This window comes from Hippopotamus amphibius, chromosome 2 (assembly GCF_030028045.1).
Source record: "Hippopotamus amphibius kiboko isolate mHipAmp2 chromosome 2, mHipAmp2.hap2, whole genome shotgun sequence".
Classification (NCBI taxonomy): domain Eukaryota; kingdom Metazoa; phylum Chordata; class Mammalia; order Artiodactyla; family Hippopotamidae; genus Hippopotamus; species Hippopotamus amphibius.
The window spans coordinates 162,854,861-162,882,789 of NC_080187.1; the positions used below are offsets into that span (position 1 = coordinate 162,854,861).

The 27,929-nt window shown below is 42.1% G+C and overlaps 1 protein-coding gene across 1 annotated transcript; it reads left to right on the forward strand.

Moving 5' to 3' along the window:
- EGLN3 (egl-9 family hypoxia inducible factor 3) lies at positions 1–27,433 on the forward strand. Its single transcript, XM_057724275.1, has 5 exons — positions 1–663; positions 20,800–20,919; positions 22,499–22,635; positions 24,753–24,826; positions 25,696–27,433. Exons 1-5 carry the CDS (start codon positions 307–309, stop codon positions 25,725–25,727), a joined length of 720 nt encoding a protein of 239 aa, XP_057580258.1. The 5' UTR covers positions 1–306; the 3' UTR covers positions 25,728–27,433.
- Positions 27,434–27,929: the final 496 nt, after the last annotated feature.

Genomic DNA, 27,929 nt, shown 5'->3' on the forward strand with positions numbered 1-27,929 from the left:
GGCCGCCGCCTCGCCAGTGGTGGCTCGGCGTTTCCAAAAGGGGCCCTCCGACTCCTCGCTGGGCCAGTCCGGCGCCGAGTCGTGGAGCCCCGCACAACTCCCGCTGGTCCCTGAACGGGATCCCTGCTCCCCAGAGTTTGCGAGCAACTTTCCCCTCTCCCTGGCGCCGCGGTGGCTCGGGGACCGTGGCCGCCGCAGGTAGCTGAACTCCGGGCCCCGCTCCCTGCGCCTCGGCTGGGCGCGCTCGCAGGTCGCTCTCTCCCTGGGTGCACGCTGGGGATCCCCCAGCTGGGCTCTGCGGGCACGATGCCCCTGGGACATATCATGAGTCTGGATCTGGAGAAAATCGCCCTAGAGTACATCGTGCCCTGTCTGCACGAGGTCGGCTTCTGCTACCTGGACAACTTCCTGGGCGAGGTGGTGGGCGACTGTGTCCTGGAGCGCGTCAAGCAGCTGCACTGCAACGGGGCCCTGCGGGACGGCCAGCTGGCCGGGCCGCGCGCCGGCGTCTCCAAGCGGCACCTGCGAGGCGACCAGATCACGTGGATCGGGGGCAACGAGGAAGGCTGCGAGGCCATCAACTTCCTCCTGTCCCTTATCGACAGGCTGGTCCTGTACTGCGGGAGCCGGCTGGGCAAATACTACGTCAAGGAGAGGTCCAAGGTAGGACGCGCGCGGGAGCCCGGCCGCTGCTGCAGCCCACGGGGACCGGGGACGTTCGGAGTCCGTTGTCTGTCGCCTTCGCAGGGCTGCAAGCGAACTTTAGTTTTTAACCAAGAAGCAAGAAGTGCGCCTGGTCCCCCCTCCTCCTACCCCCTCGCCCCACGTTTGGACAGGTTATTAGAAACATTACGATTGGAGACACACACGAACTCTTGATCTTAGATGTCTACTCTCTAGTCACCTAATATTGCCCGTCAGCCCTTCATTGTGTCCAGAGGGGATTCCAACAGAAGCACTTTCAGAGAATTCTAGAGACAGTGTGACTTCACAGTGTGGCATTTGGTTTGTGAAGTTTGCCAGGTGTGGGAAAAGTTTGACCTGTGAAGGAATAGGGTTCATCATCACTTTCTAGTGCTGCCCTTGGCTTGTTGCGCCCAGGACGTTATTTGATCATCCACTTGAGATAAAAATTCCTGGTGCTGAGCCCCAGCCACCACTTACCTTTCCCAACTATCAGTTGCTGGGGAAATCCACTCAACAACCAGTTAAGTGATCAGGAGAGGGTAGTCAAGTACCTCTGGAAAGAAACCATGTTTTTGTTCATATGGCCAACAGTCACTCCCTGGGTGGTAATTTTTCTTGGAAACATTTACAGTAGATTGGCAGAAACATGGGAACGTGGAGTACCATGGGAACGTGGAGTACCATGATGTTGGTGCATGTACCTTCCGTTGGGAGAGTCCAGCTGCTCAGTCTTTTCTACAGATGATAATCCAGCCAGTTTTCCAAGGCAGTTCTGAGAGTGACTTGCACCTCTTTTGTTGTGGACTGGTCACGGGACACTCAGAATTGTAGACAAGTTTTACTTGAACACAGTGAGGGAAAGCATACTAGCATGAGAAGGATGGTGAACATTCACCTACCTACCATTCTGTAACCCTGTATATAGTATCCCTCAATTTAAGATTGATCCTGTGATAAAACATACCATTGTTGTCTCATTTGTCCCATAAGCTAAGAGGGACACTTTTAATAAAGGGCAAATGGTGAAGACTGGAAATGTATAGAAATGAAGGGGTTGGACTGGGTGAGTGGAATAGAAGAGAAGGAGATTGCTGTACACCTTTCAAGCCAGGAGAACATGGTTAGAATATCTGAAAGCACTATTTCTAATAGAATGCAAATTAAGTAAATCTTAGAAGAAAATGCTGCTTCCTAAATTTTACTTTGATTAGGGGAAAATTCAGTTAGCCAGACTCTGTAGAAGATTGATGGTAAAGTGTTTCTTTACTCTTGTCCCATCATTTTGGTGATGGAGTAGAAAGCCATTTGTCTGGATTAGTTTTGTTTTTGCACTTGTTTTGTAAATGACCGTGCCTTTGGGCTGGGGGGAAGGGACCAGCTAGCCTCAGTGTCGAAGGCGTACTCGTAGCTTCAACCTGGAACAGCAGATGGCTTCTTAGCAGTTTTTTTAAAGTCTCTTTTAAATTTTGGTGTTAGGAAATTCGCCCCCAGCATTCTAGGAGCAGAATTTGCTCTGCAGGAGATCAGAATTGATTGATAGAAAGACGTCACTAACATATTTGAAAGTTAAGTTTTTGGGGGTTTTGTTCTTATTTTAGCTTTGACTTAATGGATAATGGTAGAGTTTTAGGCTAGAATTTAACTCCACAAATTGAATGAAAAGCGCTGTGTGCAACTGGGTAAGGGGGAGAAAGATCTCCAGATGTAACTCTTCAGTTATGGATTGCCATCTGGGTGGAACAAGTAACTTTTCAGTTAACCCTTTCAGAAGGTGACTGTGAGTTGAAAAGAGAAACTTCATCTTTTGTCCACTGAAGAGACATCTGCCCATACCTTGATTTCCAGCTTTCCTTTAGCTGTTTGGCACAAAGCTCTTTATTTCTGCCCTTTAGAGCAATCACCTCTAAGTTGGGGTATTCCTTTGCCAGCTAAAACCAAATGTAAACCAGGCTTGAGCAAACAATTATTATAGGTACTCCCAAAAAAAAAAAAAAAGTTTGGTTTGTTTGTATAAAGAAGTCTCCTTAGTAATGTCGTGTGGCTCTGGGTCTTTTACTTGAAGTTCATTATTAAAGCGTTGTAGAAACACATTGCATTTCTACATGAGTTATACTAGCTCCACCTTAATCTAACCTTATTCACTGCTTTGCCCTCAGCTGAGTGCCTTATTCCGAGCCGCTTCCCAGAGTAATGACATAGACCCGCTTTCCTGCTCCATCCTCGAAGCAGGTATTCAGGAAAAACTAAATTTTTAAAAGGCAGAATCTGTACATTTATTTTAAACATTTATTTGTAACTTTGTATTATGGAAGTTTTCAAACATATATAAATGTAGAGAGGCTGGTATCATGAGCTCCCATCACCCATTTTCAACAGTTGCCAATATATACATTTACATGTTTTAGACCGGGGTTTGTGGGTATTTTTTTTTTTAAGGTACTTTAAATGTCTTGGTGTTATGCTTATTAATCCTGCTTAAATACTTTTTTCCCTGAACTTTCAAAGGTCATTGAACAATGTAATAATGCTCTTTATCTCAATGAAACAATTTCAGAGGCATTGGGAATAGAATAGGAATATATACTGGACCTAAAACTGAAATTGTGGAAGAGTATGTAAGGAAATTATTAACGTGTTCCCCTCCCTGCCACAAAAGTCGTTACTGATCAGAATTTATCTACCTCCCCTTTGTTGGAGAAAAATCCAAGGGTGCTGAGGACTCTGGGGCAGACGTTTCTATAATATACAGCAGTATGGTGCCCCCTAACTTCAAGCACTATCATTGCTTAAAGGCTATGAAAAGATGTCTTATCTGTTACTCCCTATTGGAGAATTTAGTTCATATCCAAGATAAATATTGGTCCTAATTTGCTCCTTTTGCTTTGGCTGCCTAGGTCTTGGACATGGCTGTTTTCCAGAGAACGTGTAATTTATAGAACCCAAAGTCCTGCTTGAAGCATCTCACTGTGTACTCAGTAGTAACTCTAATAATAATAACTACGTTTTAATGAGCAGTTGGCTCTGCCTGGCACTGTGCTAAGCACTTTTCAGACACTGTCTGTGCAACTTAGTCTTCAGAACCATAATCTTCGGCAAACTGAGTGATTAAATCATTTGCCCAAGGTCACAAAGTCAGCAGTAAATGCAGTTTGTCATAAGGGTTAGGGACTTGGACTTGGGATGACTAACCTTGTGGCCATATAGGTGAGCTGCACAGTTTCCACCAAGCTTAAAAAAGAGATAATACCTTAAAGCTTTTTTTTTTTTGAGGGGGGGCATGAAATAAGATAATGTACATAAAATTCTTAGCTGAATTCTGAGCCTTCATAAATGTTATCAAGGGAGATTTGGGATTCTAACCCGTTCTGTCTGAGCCCAGAGTTGGTACTTTTGACTCTTAGGCTCCTACTTACCCTCCTTTCATTCCCTCAGCAAGTGTTCACTCAGTGTGAGGTACTGTGTGTGTGGGGGGGGGGGCAGATACAAAGCTAGACAGACATCATCCCTGCCCCCTAGAGCTTACATTCATGTGTACCTTTTTTTTTGGGGGGGGGGTTTAATATTTTTTTTTTTTTTTTTTTTTTTTTGGCACACGGGCTTAGTTGCTCCGTGGCATGTGGGATCTTCCTGGAGCTGGGATCGAACCCATGACCTCTGCATTGGCAGGCAGATTCTTAACCACTGTGCCACCTAGGAAGCCCTAATATTTTTTTGTTAATTTTATTTATTTGCTGTCTTGGGTCTTCATTCCAGCACAGGCTTTCTCTAGTTGCAGCAAGTGGGGGCTACTCTTTGTTGTGGTACGCAGGCTTCTCATTGTTGTGGCTTTTCTCATTGTGGAGCACAAGCTCTAGGCATGCAGGCTTCAGTAGTTGTGGCACATGGGCTCAATAGTTGTGGCTTGCAGGCTGTAGAGCGCAGGCTCAGTAGTTGTGACACACGGGCTTAGTTGCTTTGCGGCATGTGGCATCTTCCCCGCCCAGGGCTCAAACCCATGTCCCCTGCATTGGCAGGCGGATTCTTAACCACTGTACCACCTGGGGAGCCCTGATGTGTACTTTTGAATTGTAGGATCCTCTAGCTCACACTTGATTAATTCTCAAGCTTAAAGAAGAAAAAAGACAAAACCCAAACATTGAAGTGGGTCAGTTAAGTACATTTGAGGAGGAGAATGGAATGCTTTGCTAATGTTTTCCTCCTGTTATTTGCTAGAAAAGCATTTGTTAACAAGGTTGGTTGTTAGGATCCCCAACTGGGGTAGCTCTGGATGCTGGGGTCATGGGGGTTGTATTGTGAATCAACAGGTCAGCCCTCCCCTGGAAACTGTACAGAGAAGTGATGGAACAGCCGTTAAGTTGTGGATAACAGAAAATGCGTTACAGATGGTGGGCTCGTTCTTTCGCTGTTTGAGCAATAACAGTTTTGGCCCTTTCTTCCGTGATGTCAGGAATATTCATGACTTGATGGAGCTTATCATGGTTGCAAACTACTTGAAACACACCTGGGATAATGAATTTCGAAGATCAGGGTCTCTCTCAGGACCCAAGTGCAGGAAGTGCAGTTGGGGTTCACAGAAGCCTGGAGCCGTGGACTAGGGACCAGAACGTCCTTAATGTCCAGGACAGCTGGTGTGTGCGTTCTTTCTTCGGGCGCTCTGTGGCCTTCACCTTTGCTTCTCTGCCTGTACTCTGTTTCTTGCCCTGTTGACCTTCCATCCAGCTTTTGCTGATTTTCCACGCACGTGGCTCAAGATGGCTACCCTACAGTGGCCGTCTCAGCCTCCGTTTGAGTTCAGCAGAGACTTGACTGACATTCTAGAAACCCTGTTTTCATTCCCTGGGGGAACATATTATGGTCTCACTGTGGCTCAGAGGACCTGTCAGCCTTGGGTGGGGAGGGTTGTGGGGGGCATGTAGAATCGCACATCACAAAAGCAGTTGCCAGGGCGCATGAGAGGTGAAGTTCTTAAAGCATGGGGTTTGGGGATTAGATATCATACATGGTGTCTCTGCAATTAAAATCTTAAAAATTTATCTATGAATGAGGTATTTTAGGGGGAGGAGGCACTGAGTTTGGAGCACAGGAATATCCTTCCATAAGGATGTGAAGCTTCTTATAAAAGGTTTTGTATTTGAAAGTCACTTAGCTCTTGGAGGAAGGAAATAATTTACAGAATACAGCCTCAGTGACAGAGAGGTAGGTTTCTCCATAGGGTGAGTTTTCATAGTGTTCTTTGTCTATTTTACTGAATCACACTTGGGAACAAAGAAAAGAAGGTGTATATGTGTGTTTACTTCATAATTTCTTTTGTTCAGTTTTGGGCCACTCCATCACAACCTTGTCTGCTTGCAGTGAAGCGGGAAAGCAGGGGGTATCAATTTAATTTATTCATTCACAGATCATTAAATGCCTTGCACTGCGGTAGATCTGTATGTGGATGGGAGAAAGGAGGCGAAAAGGGATGATGAAAGCACCTAAAGAAGTAAGCTGAAAGTTGAGTAGCGTGACATAGTTGTCACCAACTTTGTTTTACATTTTTACACTGGTCAGTTTTATTTCTCTTCTCTGGGCTTTCTCCAACTTCTCTATTTACTTACCATGAAGGGACCAGAATAAATGTCCAAAACTATTAGGACTTTAATAATAAAGGTTTTTGGAACTTGGGAGGTATCAGAAATCACATTTGTCCAGTTCCTCAATCATTCAGCAATTAGGTGGTTTTTATATTTGGAGAACTGAGGTCTTGAGGCATAGGCCCTTGAGAAGAGATTGGAGTAGGTCTTGGGCTTGAGCAAAGGGGCTTTAATAGAGAGGGGCTACCCTGACTGGGGTTGCTTCATAAGTCAGGTAGACTGGGAGGCATGGTCGGTATGTTAATTCAGCTGCATCAGTGTCTCATTTGGGAATTGGTCTTTTAAGGAAAAAAAGAAGTTGCTCAACTTTATTAATTATTTTAAGCTCAAGAAAACTAGGGCTAGGATGTGGCCTCTGAAAGTCACTCATGTTCTTTAATTTACCAGGAAAATCTTAAAACAGCTGCTTCTCTCATTTGTCCATCTGGCTCTTTTTTTGAAGAAGTTAGACTATGTTCACCATTCAGAATTTTATACGTGGAAAATAGGGATTAAAATTCAGGTGGTTTATAATTTTTAAAAATAATTCTGATTTAAAATTGATGAGCACCCATCCTTAGGTGGGAATTTCGTAGCTCGTGCATTCGACTTCTGGGTGTCATGAGTTAGTTCCCTTTCTGACCTTACTCAGCTCAAGCAAAATTTGTACATTGTTCCCTGATTCCCAACTCTGGCTAGAAAAATTTCAGATTTTATAAAAATAACAAGCAGCCTTGGAGTTGCATGTTGCAGCTCTCTCCTGAAAACGCACCGTGTCTGGGAGACTTCTCTGATGGGCTTAAAAATGGAGGTGGAGTTTAACCCATAAGGAGCAGAGCACATCTGAGAAGCATCTCCAAGCACGCCAGCATCCTAGCACTTGAGGGTGACGTTTAGAGGGCATCTCATCTTTGGACCGTGTTTGCTCAGTTTGGCAAGACCTGATTTTGACTCACCTTTGTGGCCTCCGGTAAGTTAAATGACAGTTTGACCCATGTCTACTGAACACCAAGGAGCAGCTTACATGTTAGCACTCCGGAGAGGTTATTAATTCTTGGTTAATGATTATGGCTACAGACTTGATCATTCCTTTGTAGCAGCACTTTGTAGCTGTTAACTAATATTGCTCTAAGAAATGGGTGTCATTTTTCTCTAGTGTTTGTCAAATGCACATGTTCTGACAGCAACGATAGTTCGGATGTATTCTGCTGGGCAACTGCCAGGGGTGCCCAGCGGGTAGCTGAATCCAGAGACACTGGAATTGTAAATTCGACAGACAAATCATTTTATGATGCCAGACTAAGGAATTTGGCTCTGGCACATTGCCAGGAGCCGTTGATTTGGCTCAGATCCAGAGCTATGTGTGTGTTTGCCAAGCAAGATTCGTTAGCTTGGTTCATTATACATAGAAATTTGCACCCACTTTCCTTCGATTATTTCAATCTTAAACCAGTATGGCTCTTACCTTAATTTTGTAACTTCTTTTGGTATTGATTTGTGGGTGAGTTCCTATTCTTATTTTTGGTGAGCTGGTAGAGACTGTCATATTTTTTGCCCCCTCCCCCAACCCAATCCCAGCCTTACAGACACATGGGTTTGCAGGTGTGTAATGCAGGCTTTCAGATCTTGTGTTGGATTCATTTGGTTCCTACTTACTGAGTGTCCTCCGTGTTCAGTACAATGTTAATACCTCCTTAAGTTAAACCAATTTCATTTTAATTTTTTAGTTTTACATAATTTTTAAAGGTTACTTTCCATTTACAGTTACTACAGAATATTGGCTATCTTCCCCATGCTGTACAATACATCCTTGAACCTGATTACACCCAGTGGTCTGTACCTCCCACTCTCCCACCCCCATGTCGGCCCTGCCCCCTCCCCACTGGGGACCACTAGTTTGTTCTCTGTATCTGTGAGTCAGCTTCTGTTCTATTATATTTGTCCATTTGTTGTACCTTTTAGATTCCACATACAAGTGATATCATACACTGTCTTTTTCCATCTGACTTACCTCAGCATAGTGCCCTCCAAGTCCATCTTTGTTGCTGCAGATGGCAAAATTTCGTTCATTTTTGTGGCTGAGTTAGTGTTCCGCTGTATGTATACCACATCTTCTTTATCCATTCATCTGTCAGTGGACACTTGGGTTGTTTCCATATTTTGGCTATTGTAAATAATGCTGCTATGAACATCAAGGTTCATGTATCTTTTCAAATTAGTGTTTCCATTGTCTTTGGACACATACCCAGGATTGGAATTGCTGGGTCGTATGGTAGTTCTGTTTTTAGTCAAACCAATTTTTCATTCTTTAGGAGATGCAATGATCATGTTTCTTAGGTTCTGGAGTAAATGTACCTATTTCATATTAACTCTTATTTTTGTTTCCAAAATGAAGCCAAAATACAATTACCATATAAAAATAATTCCAAAATACAAAGATCCAAAGAATGTGATAGTAGTCTTGGTTATTTGCCAGTGGGAAGACAAATTAAAAAACTCAATTCCAGGTGTCAGTGACATCTATTTTTGGTTCTCTTAGGGCAACTTGAAGTTGTTTTGAAGTATTTAGGATAATGTTCTTTTTGAGCATTGCTTGGAAGTAAAGATACACTGTTTTAAATAGTCTGAACATTTGGGGGGAGCTTGCTCTGTGTTCTCCAGACACATAGATTCTGCCTGTGCCCCTCCCTCTGTGTCCCCTCCCAGTTCTACTCATCTGTCTCATCAAACCTGAGGGACTATTACTCGGAAATCTCAATACCCCACACAAAGTTGGCAGTGAGTCTTTATTTTTTTTTGGATGGCTTCTTTCCTATTTATATTGTTTTGCAATTTAATTTGATTGTTTGGAGTAGATAAACAAAACTGTTTTAAACCTTGACGTTTCGGTCAGGAACGTGCAATATTACGGGTCAAGATTTGGCTATTTCGCGCTATTTTGGCTTTTGAGGGTACCTTAAGTTTTGTCTTTTTTTAAAAACTAAAATTTCTCTTTCATAGTAGAAATCCTTGAGGAGGGAAGTATTTTACAGATACCTACTTGAACCAGAAATCTCACCTGCGTTTGGTTCTTGTCCTCCTTGTGATCCATTTTAATGCACTTTTGCCAGTGGTAAGTAGTGTAAAGCTCAGCACTTACCATGCAAGTCTCCATGCTTTAAAAAAAAAAAAAAAAACACAAAAAAGCCCAATGTGCTCTCTCCCCATTGTCCACCGTATATGCTGTGAACTTAGCGTGCCATTTAAGGCCCACCGTGTCTGACCCCATCTGACCTTTCTACATTGAATCTCCCACTGACAGCCTTCCTTCCCTCCGGATCCCTGAAGTGCTAGAAACGGATTTGCCCGGCAAACCAAGCTTCTCCATTGTCTTCTCCTCAAAATCCATCTTCCTGCCTTCTCTGTGGAGGTGCCTTCTGCTCCCTGTAACTCTGTGGGTGGCTCAACCCGGGCCACCCCAGTACCTTTATTTCTTTGCTGCCTACCCTGCCCCTCATTTACTTATAAATTCTTTGAAGGCAGAGACTATTAAGCTTGACATATACTTTTAGTGCCTCCAACAGTCCTTTACTGTTGACTTAATTTCATCTTTAAAAGGAAATTCGATTTTAAGGATGTTCCAAAAAAAGCTATAAATATTTTGTTAGGCCAAAAAGGAAAAAAAAAAAAAAAGGTTTTACAACTTGATCCCTAATTTAATGCTGAAGGGTTTACCTATTTTATTACATTAACAGGCTATGAGGGACCATCTCAAAGGAGGGACTTTGGCTTTGTAAGGTTTTTTTTTCTTAGTTCTGAAACTCTATGCTTGGCCCTAGAGAGTACCAAGTCACACTCAGATCCTCGCAGCTCATACTTAGAGGTCTGGCTCAGACAAGCCGGGGACCCTGGCTTCTGGTCCTCTCTCAGACCCTGGCAGGCCACATCTCAGGACCTCAATTTCCACTTCTTTAGGAACGAGGTCAGTTTTTGTTTTTATATTTGGACTTAATTTAGTCAGTACCTTACTAGGCACTGGGATGGACATTTTGCATTGTATTTTGTCTCACTGTGATCAGAGGCAAGTCAGTTCTCTGAGCCTCACTTTCCTCCTCTATAGCATGGGTACAATAATATAAGTCTACTTCTAGATGGTAAGGAATTAAATGAAAATTGAGACTAAAATTTCATTTGAGAGGGCAAATAGGTGCTTTCAGTGCCTCTGATTGGATTCCTGAAGAAGAGAGCTGAGTCTGTCCACAGTCACACCCCAGCACTGACATGACAGTAATCCTCAGCAATGCTACAGAGTTGCAGTTGGAATGTTTCCTGCCAGTTTCAGGAATCACAGCTGCAAAGCCTGTGCCAGAAACTGCCCTATAGGAATTCCTCTCACTTCCTGCTCTACCCACCACCTCCTGTTCCCAAGTTAACTAGAGCAGGTGACTAATTCTACCCTTGACCTTTTATCATTTAGGATGAGGCATTGCACAGAAACTCTCTGCCCCAGAATAGCCATGGACTCTCAAAGTGTGGTTGTTGGGCCAGTAGCATCAGCATCACCTGGAAACTTGTGGTAGATGCATATTCTTGAGCTTCTCCCCAAACCTAGTGAATCAGAAACTCACAAGTCCTCTAGGCAGTTCTCACACGGGCTCAGTTTGAGAACCACTGAATAAAATGAATATGAGGAGGCTACATGGGGATGGTGCTCTATCTTCCTGTAGTTTCTCTATCAGTGAGAAAATCAATGTTCAATCAGTTGATCAGATTGGAGCTTACTCATTGCTAAAACTAAAAAATGGAGGTGTTTTTGGTTCATTTGGGAAATTTTTGAGAAAAACACATTAACATGTTAAGTACACACACACATATACACACCACACATCATTTTTCTAGTATTTGTTCAATAAAGTTAATTTTGCAGAACCAGAATTGGTGTGGCATTTGGAACTGGTTCTCTCCTGTTGTGTTGAACGGAGGCGAATAGTTTTTGTTAATATCTGCACAGTGTTTCTCCCCTGTCTGTATCCTACAGCCTGGCAAGGAGTACGAGCCAAAGGCAACAGGGAGAACAAGAAAGAATTGTGGTGATTTGGGGTGAGAACAAACTGGGAAAGAGCAGATGATTCTCTCTGTATTGAGTATCTATTGTGCGCTTACTGAACACCACACAGAAGCCTAAGGCTGTTTCTGACCTTCTAGGGTAAGATGGCTGAGGTGTGGGACTCTTTGGGCGAAGGAAAGCCGAAAAACAAATCCAGCTTGACTGGAATCAAAGGTCTGACTAGGTAGAGACTGGAGAGTTGGTACTTGCCTTTTCCCACTTCTGCGTGGAGGGCTTTGATTTCCCAGTAAATAGTTTGAGCCTGTATTTGGCAAGCCATGAGAATCATCTGAGAATCCATTGTTGTGTTACCTTGGAGTTGAAGGAAGACAATTTCATTCATGGTCACTCTGGAAATAATTGCACCTGTTTTCAGTGAACAACTTTTTCCCAATATTTTAGAAGCAGTGTTTAGCAGTGGAAAGACAGTGCATAGTTCTACAGTGTCCTGTAAGTTCCTTTTTCTCTCTCTCTGTTTCCAGGTTTGTAAAATGGGGCTTATTTTGGAGCCCCATCTTGAAGGGACATGGGGACAGTTAAAGTAACCAGTGCTGCTTCTAGACTCAGAGCCAGGCACTCCTTTGTTTCTAGTCCCCTTGCTGTTCCCCAAAGTAGTTTCTACATTTCTCTCAGAAGAGCCTTTTTCTTTTCACTCGTCTGAGTGGGCCTCTGGATCTCCCCCACCCCCAGCCCCCATAAGCCACAGTGGGTCAGTATCCAGTGTATTCTAATTAACATGATATTAGAAAGTTCTGTACTCAGTGAATTCTAATGAATTGGTAGTAGTAGAGTTCAGAGTCTCCTGAATGAGCTTTTTGCACCTGAGGAAGGAAATTTTGTCTCCTCCCTGGAATTCCTTGGAGTTGCCCAGGTTCGGGTTCTTGTCTTCTTCCCAAGGGAAATACACTTTTGTATTTCCTTTAAAGTTTTTTTCTTAATTGGTCATTTACCTTCTGACTTTGAAACAAAGTCTGAAAACCTTGGCTGGTGTTGACCTGAGCTAAAAGGAAAGGTCCGGGAGAGGCTAACTTCCTTCCACAGACCCCCGGGTGGGGGAAGAGCAGCCTGGGATAAGACTGATGGCTGACCAATCGCATCCCAAGCAGGTATGGGACGACAGAGCTTAGAGTGGCACTGAGCTTGTCCTGCAGTGGGAATAACCAATCAAAGACAATTTAGACAACTAGCGTTTTGCCGTGGGATTGAGTCCGTTTCCTTTGCTCTTGGCTTTTGTTGAACTACAACCCCCTGTCCTCACCCCCCACCCCAGCACCCTGGAGCTTTTAGTTCACAGACTGAATACCAAGCACGCTCATTTTTCTTCTTCTTTCTTTTTTTTTTTTTCCATTTTAGGATTTTCTATCATTATGGAAAGGGTGATAGGCAAGGTTGAGAGGAAGTCAAATACTCAACCCAGTTCTTCAAGAAGAACTGAAGATCTAGTTCTCTCAAAAATGAGGTGAATTGGTTAATGTTAGACATCATGAACCAGTGTCAAAGCATGTGCTGTCAAAGCATGACCTCACTCTCTGCCACCAGACTAACTGGGTTTGAAAAGGCCAGTTACCTAGCCTCCTCATGCCTCAGTTTCCTCATCTGTAAAATGGAGATAATAATGGTTCCCGCCTCATGGAGCTGTTATGAATATTGAATGATGTAATATTTGGGAAGCACATAGGACAGTGTCAGGCACGTACACATGTTTGTTCAGTAAATAAATGTGCCTCCCGAGTTTCATGAGTTTTAGTTCTGACTTGCTGTATGTCATTCCTTGCATTTAGCAGGTACGTTTTTCCAGGTGCTGAAATACAAATGTGAATATAAGATCTGGTTTCCTAGAAAGTTCTTTAACTTTACTTTTTCCAACATAGTTACGTTGTCCCAAGTTAAGACTCTTCATAGTCATTGGGTATTGCAAGTAAAGTGTTTCCTGGTCTCTCTTAAGAACATTGCTTCAAGGCATTTTTCTTGACATGTTTTGGTTGGTAACTATATATTTTTGTATATTACTCAATAAAATCTTGTCTTAGCAACTGTATTTAAGTTATCATGGATTCCCTCAAGTATTTTAGGATTCATTCCAGATGAGAATTTGAAGCCAACCATTCTTAATTCTCTGACAATCCTGTGGTCACATTCTTTTTTTCTATTCGGCTCAAAGCCTTTAGAGAGCTACATGTAAAATTTCATTTACTGATAAGTCTGTTTCTCACATCAAAGGAAGTTAAATGTTGTCAGTCCCTACCCCCATGTTGCCTTAAGGCTTACTCATGAATTTGTTTTTCTATACAAATAAGATTACTTCTAGGTCCATATGATAGTTCCCAGGGTTAATGACTTCTACTGAAAATTGTGGGCAGGGTGACTCAGGGCAGATGGCCAGTGCTCACCTTCCCCTTCACCTGGAGATTAAACGAGAGAATGTGTGTACATTGCCACCCTAAAGGGCTCCGTGGCTGCAGGGGTCTTCAGGAAGTGGCAGTCATTACGGTTTGGGGAAAGGCATTGGAATGGATACGGTTAAATGCCTGTGTTAATGTCCTTAACCCAGGGCCCGGCTGATTTTGCGGATTTCATCATTACAAGGACGCCCTTACTGAGAACATTTCTCTGGCGACTGGGGTAGCGATGGGGGAGGGCTCTCCCGTGCCGGTTCCCTCCGCGGGCTGCCGGGCTGTGTGCTCGGGTGTGGGCTGGCTGCCACCCTCACGCAGCGCACGTAGCCCTGTCACTCAGCCGCCACCCCGCTGGCCGTGAGCCAGGCCTCCGCGGGAAGGGCTGCCTTCCCAAACCCAAACAGCCTGTATATTGCTGTGTCGATGTTCCCGGGCCTGTTTACTGTGCTTAATTGCAGGGCTCCGCTTGAATCCCCTCCAAGGAGAGGCATTAAGCACAATTCAAAAAGGAATGACAATAGTCTCTTAAATTCCTGCCCTCTGAGAGTTTCAGTGCCTTCTGGGGGAAGGGTGATTCACTCAAGTTCACGGTGATTCAGTCAGGTTCATGCACGAAGGGCAGGATCCCCTGGAATAGAATCTTGATCTGGTTCTGTCAGACCTTAGCAGCCTGTGAATGCTCTGTAACCTTATGCATGCCTCTGTGTGTGTGTATATACACGCATATTTCTGAGGGTGGGGGATGCAAGCCCAGCTCTTCCATGTTAAGAATCTTAAGGAGCTAAGAGAACTGAGAAGAAGGTTTCAGAGTCTTGATAGTCGTCGATGGTTGTTGAATGATCCCAAAGTTAGGACCAAGTTCATCGTTAAAGAGGGGCACTGATGAGAAAGGCCTACCCGAGGACAGGTTTTCAAGTGAATATGGTAAATTCTCTGTTCTTCTAGGCAGGATGCTCTTGCCTGATCAGGAGGAACCAGCAGGCCCACTTCCCCAGAGCAACTGAGCCTTGCTTATAACTTCTGATTTTTCATTTTCAGAATTACCGAAGCTCCTGCATTTCAACAAAGTTCAGGTGTGGGGGCATAGTGACTATTGTTCTAAATTGGAGGTGAGGTTATATGTAGTAGAGTTTTGGGTATGTGGGTTCAGGGAGAGGAATTTTTAGTATGGAGTTAGGGCACATGAGGAAGACAGAAGTTCTCACTATAGAAGCAGAATAGAAGACATTTTAGTGAATAACTTGGGGTTCGTTGAAAGGATTACTTACCTGATGGATATTGACTGTCCGATGTTCTGAACCTTCTGAATTGTATGGTCAGATGCTGAAACTTTGGAAAGGGGAACGTGGTAGCTGGACACAGCTCTTGTTGTTGCCCACCAAAAGCATATTTCCCGTTTCTTCCTCATTTTGTTACATCAGTTTTTAGGGCACTAGGAGGAAGGAAATAGGTAGGCCTGCTCTTAACTAACAAGATAGATAACAAGCAAGATGCCAAGATAACTAGTGACAGTTTGCACACTTCTTTCTTTAAAGTGCCTACATTATCTCCAACTCATTTCTTTATGCCCATCTAGATGAACTTAGAATGAATATAAAGACTGAAGCACTTTTTCTGCTAATGAGTTGTTCATCACACTAAGTTACTTTTGTTTAAGAAACTGGCAGCAATGTAAACTCTTGTATAGTGACGTTTTCTTGAAACTGTTGGAAAAGCTTTGCATAGTTGTAATTATGTTGTAAAGATGCATTGTCAATATTGTGTTGTAGGAATTTAAGTGACAGGTAATATATATTTTAATTTTTATTGAAGTACAGTTGATTTACAATATTATGTTAGTTTCAGGTGTACAACAAAGTGATTCAGTTATACATACACATATATAGTCTTTTTTAGATTTTTTTCTGTTATAGATTACTCCAGGATGTTGAGTATATTTTAATCCCAAACTCCTAATTTTTCCTGCCCCCTCCCCTTCCCCATTGGTAACCATAAGTTTATTTTCTATGTCTGTGAGTCTATTTCTGTTTGGTAAATAAGTTCATTTATATCTTATCGTTTAGATTCCATGTATAAGTGATATCACATGATTTTTGTCCAATTTAGGTAATATAAATTGGACTCATTTCAGGCCCAAAAACTTCAGCTGTTACATTCTCTGCTCTGATTTGCTTGGCTGTTTTTCCAAGCTAAACTAGGAGCATGGTCTTGTATATTTCTTCTCCAGTCTTTACACATCTAATACTCTATATGGTTAGTGTCTTATGGTGAAGAGAGGAGGGATCCTGGGCTCCCACTGCAATGTCCAGAGTGGACATCGGGGAGGGATTTGAGGGGAGAGAGGTTTGGTGGACGCCTGTGCAAGTGAATGGCACTGAAGGATGAAGGATACAGCTGAGCCTGGTAAAGAGAGACGGCAAAGGCACCTCCTCGTTTGCTCAGGGTATATCACAGTGTAGCTTGATCTCTTAGATCCTCAGATAGTGATCTCAGAATCCAGGCTGATGTATTTTTTTGTGGCCATGATTTAACAATTGGGATAAAAAATATTCAGGAGGGTTGACGTACAAATCTGGTTCAGTTTCCTGCTGCTGTCCTAAAATCTGAAATTTTGTAGCACCCAGCCCCTCATTGCCAAGTTCCCTAGTTGTAGGTACACACTCCAGAGTTCTGACACATATATACCTGGTTGGCTTCAATTTTTTATGTTACTTGCAAGCACCACAGGTTATATGAGTTTTCCAGCCCTGGGTTTGAAGCTACTGATACAAAGCACTTAGGTAGGATCGGATCCCTGAAGGGGGGACATTCTGAAGCCCCAGTTGAGGGGAAGACAAAAACAGGCATATCATCAGCTTTAAAAATAGCTGACATTAAGCAAGGTTTAGTGTGTGCCAGGCCTTGCACTAAGTGTTTTACATGGCTTATCACCTTCAATCCTTATAAACCCATTTTACAGATGAGGAAACTGAGATGTGAAGAGGTTAAGTATTCTGTATTTAGGTTGCATTTTATTAAAAGTATGCTCTGCTAGGGACCACTCATAGTTCAAAACAAATCCTTACCAAGATTGGCTAGTATTTCTGCCTCACAGTCAAAGGGGGTCTAACATTTGGCAGTGGACCAAAATACCAGTTTAAACGTCACTCAACCTGGCAGCATTGAAGTTATGTTATTCTTGACAGATTTTTTTAAATAGATTCATATTTATTGCAAATTCAGCAAATAAAATGAGACTCAATTACCATTTTAACTTGCTGAGTTAAACTTTATGTAAAACGTCGCTCTCTAACTTTTTAAAGATCAAGTCATACTAGTGACTGACGCTGAAGTCATGAGTGATGTAAAATATGCTGCTTTAAAAAATCTATGTGTTGATTGGTTTTGAAGTGGTGAGTCTGAGTGGAGGCTGGGATGGGACAGATGCATCGCCTTCCCCGCCGTGAATGGACAGTGGAGGTTGATGATGCCAGTTTTTTGAAATGGTGTGTACATGCGATAAAGCTGTGGTTGGTTTCAATTAAGAGCATTCTGTTTAGGCATTGGGATGGAAATCCTGGACTTTCCTTTTTCAACTTTACCTTTGGGATTGATGAGATATGGCTTTTTATGAAGCCAACTCAGTCATAACTCTTAACAGAAACACTGTTTTCTCTTCCACCTGTGGCATTTGGGAAGCAGATTTTGTTACTTGGGTTTGGCTGTTAAAGTTCTGTATGTCTGTGTACATTTCCAAAGAATCCTTACACATTTATTGCCTGAATGTGGCCACCTAGGTATCCAGAGCACAAATCTCTGGTCTAGAGCTAGTCTGGGAGCCTGGGAGGGGTTCACCCCTCTCCTCTTCTTCATTTCTTTTCACTACAGAGTGTTGGAGAGGCCTCTGGGGATGGTGCAGTTTGGGGTGTGGGGGGGTTGGGGGTGGGGGTACACAATGGGGCCAGAGGAAGGGATGGTGAATGCATAAGGGGACATATGGATTTATCTGCACATCCAGGAATAGAACTATTATTAGGACTTAATTGTATGTGCTATTGCAGGTCACACTAACTGTTATTAAACTTGTATAAATTTCAAAAGTTAATCTAGTCCACAAGTTTTGGCACATAAAAAGTCTGCGATAAGCGAGGCTTCCTCCTGACGGGTGTCAGTGTTATTGTGCAGCACGTTTGTCATGTGATCATTGAAGTGATGTTCTTATTATTCTGAAGCGTCCTCCTCCTCTATACACCCTAAATCCCTTCCCAGCTTGATGAGGTTTGGATATCAGCTCCGTTGAACCGATCAGTTTCCGGAGTTTGTTTCTGCCCCGTGCACGATTTGGCACAGAAACGTGTGACTTGTTATTGAAGTGAGCCTTGCTTGTATCCTTAGCCTCCTGGTTTTAAACTGTTACAACCCAACAAATATTGGGAATGTGCCCAAGCCAAGACCCATCTCCCGTGGCTCTTGTCCAGAAAACACTGATAAAATTGGCCTGTGTAGTTTCAGCAGGCCCACTGAGGCTCACAATGATTTCCTTCGATTGTTTTGAACTCGATGCTGTGGTTTTAGGAACCAGGAGAGAAGGTGAAGATTCACTCTAGCCAGAAAAATTCTCACTGCTTCTCTCCCTTAAGCAATCAGATTTGCTGACACTTAGGAGTTTTGTCCTAATAATAAGTACCCTGGAATATGCTAGCTCCTTCTCTATGCATGTGTTTTATAGATGCGGCAGTACATAAAGGATGTACTTTTGTGAGTTTGTGTCTATTTTTTTCAGTATTTAATCTAAGCCAAGTCCTGAGGCAGGTAAGCACTCCCGAATGCCCTGAACAACTCTGTTGTTCTGGGGTTGATACTTAGATACAGTCTTAGATCTTCTTGGACCATCAGAGGCCAGGTAACCCAAGCCCTTCTTTACAGGAAAGAAACCATGCCTGGGATCACATGATTAGTGGCACAGTGAATTAAATGGCGGGCATCCAGACCACTGACCTTTTCCTTAGAGTAGAGCTGTTTAAGAATATAAGATTATGTAGCATTGATGGAGTACTTTTTCTTCTTTTCAGAGCTTCACAGTGGGGAGAAGCTGAGTTGGTAGGGAATTCAGCTTATAATTGTTTGTGGCTTAAGTGACTTTCATTATTGGCTCAGTGGTGGCTCTTATAATCCTAATAGCTGCTTTCAGGGATGGGTAATTCCCTAGTCATTATAGGCAACTTCATTTATCTCTTCTTCCCCAGCTAGGCCCATCATTTCTGTCTACTACCAATCACCTTTCCCCAAGCCATCCTTTGCTTGGTACCATCATTTGTTAAATCTCGATTGCAGTAGCCTCGGGATTCCACCTCTGAAAGGTGTTCAAGCTAACAGCCCAACTTCAGCTCTAAGATGACATTTTAGGCATTCAAAGCCAGGACATGGGGATTGCTGGCTGCATGGGGATATAAAGTTTGAGAGATGGAGAGTTAAGCCTCAAGATGATTGCAAAGCCAAGTTACTATTCAGCCTTATTTGTGTTCTAGTATGCAGTGTGTGTGAAGCCTTTCAAGTACATGTCTAGTTCATGTCTTCATGTTACTACTGGGAGTGACTTGGCACCCGTGGCTTTGAAGCTGATTCATTGAGCCGCTAGTGTATTAGTTTGGGCTCTACCTAACTGGTCATTTTACCAATGAAACAGTCTTGCCATTAATGAAGGAAAATGTGAATTGGATCGCTACATGTATTTTTGAAGATACGCTTTTAAAATGACAAAAATCTCTATTGATCTAAGTAGAAAGTAAACGTATTCTTTAGAGGAAAGAGCTGTTTGCTAATCATTCATTTATTTATCAAATTTTGAAACAAAACAAAACAAAAAAAGGGAATTTCCTGGCTGTCCAGTGGTTAGAACTCTGAGCTCTCACTGCCGAGCGCCCGGGTTCAGTCCTTGGTTGGGGAACTAAGATCCCACAAGCCCCGGGGTGCAGGCCCTCCTCTCCCCCACAAAAAAAACCTGGCAAATTTAAACAGATACCTTCCATGTGTCAGGAACTGTTCTAGGCACTAAGAATACATCAGTAAACAAAACAGGAAAAATATCCCTTTTCTCATCTTGTGTTGCGTATATCTTCCCTGCATGTATCTCATCCCTGTAAAGATATTGTAGAAATAAGGCAGTGTCCTGTGGAAAGAACTGGCTTTTCACACTTTGTCAAGTTTTCTCTACCCCTTGCTATAAACTTCCCAGTGAACAATTAGAGGTTTGTTACTCTCTTGGTAGTAATTCCCTAATAGTAATTTTCAGGAGGATTTTTAGTTTGTCTTCCTGCTTTGTTTCTCCAGCTGATTGATACAGGTAGCCCTTGGACAAAAGGAAGAGATCTTCAGGCTATTATTTAATTTGATAATTGTCAGTAGGAAGAAGACAAGCATTGAAAAAAGCATTAAGATGGGCCTGTGGCTTTTTCTGTGAACTGGATCAGCCTGTCGTCTGCGCGGCAAGTTGGGGCGCAGCTTCCATTGACGCTCCCTCTTCTTTCTGTCCTGAGCGTTTTATTGAGCAAGCCTAACCTTTTTCTCCTTCGTGGTTGTTTCTTGTCTCTTTGTAAATGCAGGAATCTTTAGCCATCGATCTAAGGCAGTGGGTGATTCGGTGATTCAGGCGCACTTCTTAATAAGGCATAATCCCTAAACTCCAAACCTCATGATTCTGATTTTGTGGCTCTAGGGTGGAAACCTAGAACCTGCTTTTTCAAAAAGAAAGATTGAAGAAAGGTGGGGCATCCTAATGACAACATAGATATTGTCTAAACTGTTCTAGAATTGTGGGAGTATTGTTGAACCACTTTCCACTGGGCTGAGCCTTAAGGTATAACTTGGCCATTAATCTTATATGCTGAAGAGTCCAAATTCATGTAGTGTACGTGAGCTTAAGAAGCCAGCAGCCACCTGTGTCACATAGCACCCAAGGAGACCATGTTACTCGGCTATTCACCAGTGGGAGAAGATTGACTCAGCTTCGTTAACCAGCTTCCTTGGGATTTCTCCACAGGCGATGGTGGCTTGCTACCCAGGAAATGGAACAGGTTATGTTCGACATGTGGACAACCCCAACGGCGATGGCCGCTGCATCACCTGCATCTACTACCTGAACAAGAATTGGGATGCCAAGGTACTTGGACCAATGGGAATAGAGTGGGGGTTTAGAACCTATCGGAAAAGATTTCAGATGACTTAGAGGAGAGTTTGGAGTTCATAATTCCCATTGATGAATGCTTTCTGTTTCATATTTTCCTTTTTTCCTGCTATTGTATGAATGCTAAAGTTGATGAGATGAAAATAATAGATAAGAAGTTAATTTGATGGGGGTGGGTGGGTACGGCCAATATTAGGTTATAGGTTGTAATTTGATGGTTGATGAAGAGAAGGTAATTTATTATTTTAGGAGTGGGGATCAGAGCTGATAGGATTCTCGATTCTCAATGCGGAATAAGATATATACTTTTCCCTGCCAGGAGCAACATTGAGAGAATTTCACAAAAATAGAACTGCAGGATATTAAACCATCCCCAAGTGAGGTTTCCCACACAATCCTGTCTCTCTGGGTGAAATGTCTCCTTGGTGGCCTCTTGCCATGGTTTACTATGGTTTGCGAATGCCAAAGGTTTTATGGCTTATTTTTGTATTTTCGAACATATATATAGATAGAGATATGAAGTCTGGTTCCACGCTGACAAACATTTGTCTGGAATTTGTATGCTTTCTGAAAGTTAAGGATGATTTAGGAGTCTGAGAAGCTGGAGAACTTTTCAAGCTTATTTGGCTTTTGAACCTTCTGCATCTCCATTTCCTATTCATTAGGCTAAATACCAGCTGTCATAAAGCAAGGGTATTTCATCTGGGGTCAGAAAAACTAAACCCGGGAAACCGTGAATTAGTGACAAGGTTTATGTCTGCTCCCTATTTGGTAACGTGAATGAACTATATCCCTTAGTTGTCCTGTAAGATCTTGAAAAGCAGCGTTATAGGCAAGAGAGTAAAGTTGTCAGATCAGTGATGATAAATCATGAAGTGTGAAGTCATTCAAAAAATATTTGCGTGCCTGCTAGTGCCGGGCGTCGTGCTATGGGGAAACGTCTATGTGTGAGGCCGGAATTCTACCTTCACACGGTTATTCCGGTAGGACAGATTGGGTGTACATGTGAAAAAAAAGTAATTCAAGGAAGAGAGTGATGTATGTCATGAAAGGTGCAGATTAAGGAAGTCTGAGAGTTCAGAAAAAAGAGCATGTACCTTCCAACTGATGAAATCGGATAGGGGATAGAGGAGCTCAAAAGACAGCTATGAATTCTAATTGAGGGGAGGTTATGTGTGGTCACTGTCCTACGGAGCTGTTAATGTTAGACTGAACTATATGAGATTGCTGGGGGGAGGGGGGTGTAGGTCAAAAACAGTCAAGTACTGGCACTTCTGTATGGTTTGACCTAGTAATACTCCGTTTTGTACCCATGGGCTTCTTAATTGTGGGGGTGGGAAGACTTCATTTGGTACGCAGGGAATAAGGAGATGTGTCTAGCCAAGTCTGAAATAACATTTAATACAAAGGATGAGGCTGAAGTAAATATTTGGGATTAATGTACACTTGGAGTGGTGGTTGGAAGATGCCTTTATTTCTAGATGAGGCTGAAGTATCATTGTTAATGAACTATGTGTGAGGCCAGGAAATAACCTACCTTCTTTGTGGCCCTCAGCTACACGGTGGGGTCCTGCGGATATTTCCAGAAGGGAAATCGTTCATAGCAGATGTGGAGCCCATTTTTGACAGACTCTTGTTCTTCTGGTCAGACCGCAGGAATCCACATGAAGTGCAGCCTTCCTATGCGACCAGGTAATAGCTAGGGCCGCGATTCCTCTTGAGAAGTTTCTTGTACAAACCCTAGTTCCCAGAGAATTCTCTGAACTTGTGTTCTATGCAGATGAGGGACCAACCACCCCTAGAGCTTACAGCAAACCTGTTTGAAGTCAATAAAAATTAAAGGAGAAATTTGGGGTTCTTTAGTACACAAACCTAACATCAGTTTGAACTGTTAACAAATTGTTTTCCATTAGGTGAGCATCTTGGATTCCAAATTTCCCAGAGCATTTTTCTCTTCTCTGCTTCCTTCCCAACCTCCCCGCCCCTTTAAAAAAACCTAATCTTGAACTACCCCTAGAGAATGTTGGCTGCCACATATCAGGAATTCTGTCTGGTTAACTCTGGATGAGTTTACAAGTTGCCAGTTGCAAGCAGAGAAAGAACCTTGAGAAAAGGAAGAGGAATTTGTAACACAACATTGTAGATCAACTATATTCCAATAAAAATTTAAAAGGAAAAAAAAAGAGGAATTTGTTCTGACTTCTTTTCCTTTTTACCCTTTCCTAAGCTTAAATTTGGATTGGGCTTACTGTACCCATCATGTCCCAATAATTGGATTTTTCAGACTTCTTTCTTTAGATTATGCGTGGGGAGATTTTTGGAGTAACTGAACAATTTGGTATTGTTTAGTATTAATCTGGAAACTCTTGATATAATCTTAAATTTCAGATCCTGCCTCTCGTTTGCCTTTATGGCCAAAGCTGTAAATCAGGTGGTATTGGAGCTCTGTGGGGTGCAGCTTGAATTGGGAATAGCAGTTGGGGGCAGGGAGGAGAGAGGTTGGGTAGAAAGATAATGACTAAACCTTAACAAGATTAATTAAATTAAAATCACAGGTGTTAAGTGCTTAAGGTTTATGTGGCCCCCTCCAGAAATCACAGATTTGAGCCCCACACAGAGTTGCATATGAAATATCAAATTGGGATGTGCCCTAGGTGAGCAGGGAACTGATTCTACCACCAAAGCCTGCTTGTGGCTTGTTTAATGTGGTACAATAATTGGACCCTGTCATTTGTGCAGAATTCCCTCCTTCTTCCTCAGTTCCTCTTTGACCGGGGTCACAGGGGAAACATGAGCACGTGTTAATGGGAAGCCTTTGGAAAAAATCAAGTGCTGTAAAAATTCCGGTAACTAATAATAATAATAAAATGAAACTTTAGGGCTTCCCTGGTAGCAGTGTTTAAGAATCCACCTGCCAATGCAGGGGACACAGGTTCGATCCCTGGTCCAGGAAGATCCCACATGCCGTGGAGCAGCCAACCCCGTGTGCCACAACTACTGAGCCTGTGCTCTAGAGTGCTCAAGCCACAACTAATGAGCCTACGTGCCACAACTACTGAAGCCCGTGTGCCTAGAGCCCATGCTCTGCAACTAGAGAAAGCCCATGCACAGCAATGAAGACCCAGCACAGCCAATAAATATAAATAAATAAATAAATAAATAAATAAATAAATAAATAAATAATAAATAAAATTTTTTTAAAACCAGGTTTTAATGAAACTTTGAAAACTTATGCATGAAATTACTCCTATTATAGTCTGTCCCGTAGATGGGATGCAGTAGAAAGCTTGAAAGCATCAGTATTCCATTGCGTCTTTATCTCAATGTTCAAAACTAAAGAAAAAAGCCAGGAGTTTTAAGTGTCCTGTCATTTGGTAAGTTTTTCTTCAAAGCTTCATGCCTCTTCTTTGTGCTCTCCCCTTAGGTCTCTCAGTCTTCGGCAGAATGACTCCCTTCTAGCCCTTCCTGTGTAGATCATCTTGACCTGTTAGATTATTTGTTAAACCCCCCTTCTCCCCTGCTAGAGCCTGAGCTTCTTGAGAAAGAGGCTGATGTATTCACAGGATCATTTGAATTCCCATCGCCCAGGATAATGCCTGGTGCATACTTGGAATTCCTCAAATGTTTTATTACATTTAAATAGACTTGAAACTAGAGAAGTTTATTTTAAATTAAAATTGGGATGGACTTCTGATAATAGGAAAAATTTTAAATGTTGGCTTTACAAATGACTGTTATGTGAAATGTATAGTATTTTTTTTTAGTAGTATTTTTAAACCTCTTTTCTAATATCTGCTTATTTTTCACAGATACGCCATGACTGTTTGGTACTTTGATGCTGAAGAAAGGGCAGAAGCCAAAAAGAAATTCAGGAATTTAACTAGTATGTGTTTGATAATTTTCTGTGACTTTCAATAATTTAATCCATAACTTTTATTCAAGGTTTTTATGTATATTCTAATATTATACATAAAACCCTGTTCATTCTCAGCCATATATATAATTATATGTATATATATAAAATGACATCTAGACGGGCTTAATTCTGAAACCCTGGCCTTAGCTGTGCTGGAAAAATCAGAAAAAATGCAAAGAATATCCCCTATGAATGCCCACTGATTGTGTGACAGTTTATAGTAGATGGAAAATAGTTAACTTTTGATCATTAATGTTCGTCCATCAAACATAATGTTAAATTTTGTGCATGATTTTGGCACCTACAAAGGAAATACAGTGGATCACAACAACAATTTACTGAATTGGTATAGGACTCTGACTCTCAATATAAAAACTGGGCTCATGCACTATAAACTGAATATGACTTCATGTCATTCCTGTCCCCTCCAACCAGCATTGTAAGGCAGCGTTCCTTAAAATACATTGTATTGAAAGACGAGTTAGTTTGCAAGAAGGTAAATTCCTGGTCCCCAAATGTGGGAAATGTTACATACTGTATCCCTTTCTTGAAGAGTCACAGTGCTTATGGGCATTTTAGTCAAGAAAAATTAATCTAAGAAATCCTGCATTAAAGATGTATGTAATATTGCCTAACCCATGACCCATTTGGACAGTCTACATAGCAAATACCAAAGAAAACACATTTTGCTAAGCCCTATTAGGATGCAGTCTGCTCAACTTTGTTCTGTAATATAGGAAGCATTTGCCAAAAGCTTTTGGGGTGACATTTGTGACATGAAGGTCATCAGATCTGGCTCTTTATCCTCTTCGTTTTCTTTTCTCTTCCCAACCCAGGGAAAACTGACCCTGCCCTGACTGAGGACTGACCCTGCCCTGAAATCCGCTGGCCTCATTCATTTTAGTAACAGTTCCTGAATTCGCTTTAAGAGTTGAGATCCAAAGAAGGCCTCTTCTTCAGTGACTCAGTGACAAGAACCTACCCCCTACGGCTTACATCATTCACATCCCTGTCTTGCGTATGGTACTTTGTGTTTTCTTGCCAAGACTGCATCTACCTTCAGACACTCTCTTTGCCAGACGAACTCATTTGCTAACTCCAGAAATACCTGCATACACCCTAGCTGGCCAGCGGTTTAATTGATAGGTTTGGTAATCCTGGTTATCAAAGCAAGAACCTGGAAGCATGGGCAAGGGACTGAATCTTACTTGCACTTTATGTACACTTCTGATTTGAAAGGAGGAGGTTTGCAAAGAAATAAAATCGTGACAGATGCCACGGAGAGGCATCACTGAAGCCTTAACAGTAGGAAACAGAAATTTGTGTCACCTGAACAATTTCCAGATGTTCTTAATCCAGGGCTGTTGGGGTTTCTGGGGAATTATCACAACCTAATGACATTATTACCTCTAGAAAGGGCTGCTGTCATAGTCATCAATTTCTAAGTATCCTGTGGGTGGACACTCCTTTTTCCTGGTCCTGCAACCTGGACTTTCTGCCTCTGTCCCATTTTGCCGAAAATAGGACTTTCTGATCAAAGATGACAACACCATTTATTTTCTATTTTCACTTCTTACTTAGAGAAGCTGATTCATTAATTAATTGTTTTGGTTGCTTTGTTGAAATGAAATTTGAATTTAAATCAAAGGGGAAAAAAATCTTTGTGGTAGTTTAGCGCCAACAACCTCTGATAATGGTGTCAAAAGACCTGGGTCTACTGCTATACAATAAATGTGTGCAACTTGAACAGGTTGAGATTGGAGATGGAGTTGGAAATGTGGGCATTCCTATTTTTCAGTTTTCCTTTTTAATGAGCTCACCCTTCTTCTTTAACAAAATTAAAAAAATCGCAAAAACTAGGGTGCTATATTTTAAAAAGGAAATGGAAATAAAACAGCAAATCCTGAAAAGCTGCTTGAGTTCTTTCCACGTTTTCTGACCTTAGTAAGCCTCTTTTCAACAGATTTGACTCTCCAGGTCCACTGTGGTTGGCAATGTGGCCAGAATCATGGAATTTGCTAGGACTGTGGGAAGTTGTACTCCCACAGTAAACACAGGTTCTGCTGCCTCAAGAACTCTGTATTGAGCTCCTGTTTTATGAAAGTTACTCTTGTTTTCAATTCCATTTTCATATTTTTAAAATCCCTGTAATTTCTTGTTTGAAACTCCCATGAACATTAAGGGGCCAAAAATACTTTCTTTGGTCACTGACAGATACATAGACTTTCGAAGAAAGAAGCATATTTGTGTGTGTGTGTGTGTGTGTGTGTGTGTGTGTGTGTGTGTGTGTGTGTGTGTGTGTCTGGTTTTAGAAAATTTCCAGATAAGACTTGCCTTCATTCTCACGGCTGGTCTATTTTTTTCCTATAGTACTCATCAGCTTCTAACTTACTATGTACTTTACTTATTTATTATGTTCATTGTCTGGTATCCTTTCTCTAGAGTGTTAGCACAATGAATACAGGGATTTTTGTATGTTTTTAATCAATGGAATGTATTCCCAGGACCTGAAATAGTGCCTGGCATATAGTAAGGGCTCAGTAAATGCTTGTTGAATAAACTCACTCTCCTGCCTTAGCGTTTTAACGGTTTGATTCACTTCCTGCATCTTGGGCAGGAAGGGCTCGCTAGCATTTTTTGCACACACATCTGTCTCTCGTTGTTGACTTGTAAATTTAGGCTTAGAGTTTTAGAAAGCTTTGGTCGTAGTGTCCTTTCCTATCTGTTTACCTGTTTGAAGAGGTCATTGACCACAATGAACCTGAAGATTGAACCAAGGGGATTCTGCCCTTCTGTGTCCAGGGACTGTGGGAGTGACATAAGAATAGCTTCAGATGGGACAGACTACATGCCTCCTTCAGAACAGTTTTGAAAAACTCCAAGAGAGAAGGTTGTTTATTAGGAATTTTATATTCCCTAAAATGGTAGCTAAGTTTTTTTCATGATTACTGATGTCATGAGGATGAAAATGATATTCTGAAGGAGTAGCATGTCGTTCCCATAGTATGTCTTGTATCTTTCATTTTAGTTAATATTTTGACTTGCCAAAAGATCAGACCTCGTAGGCCTT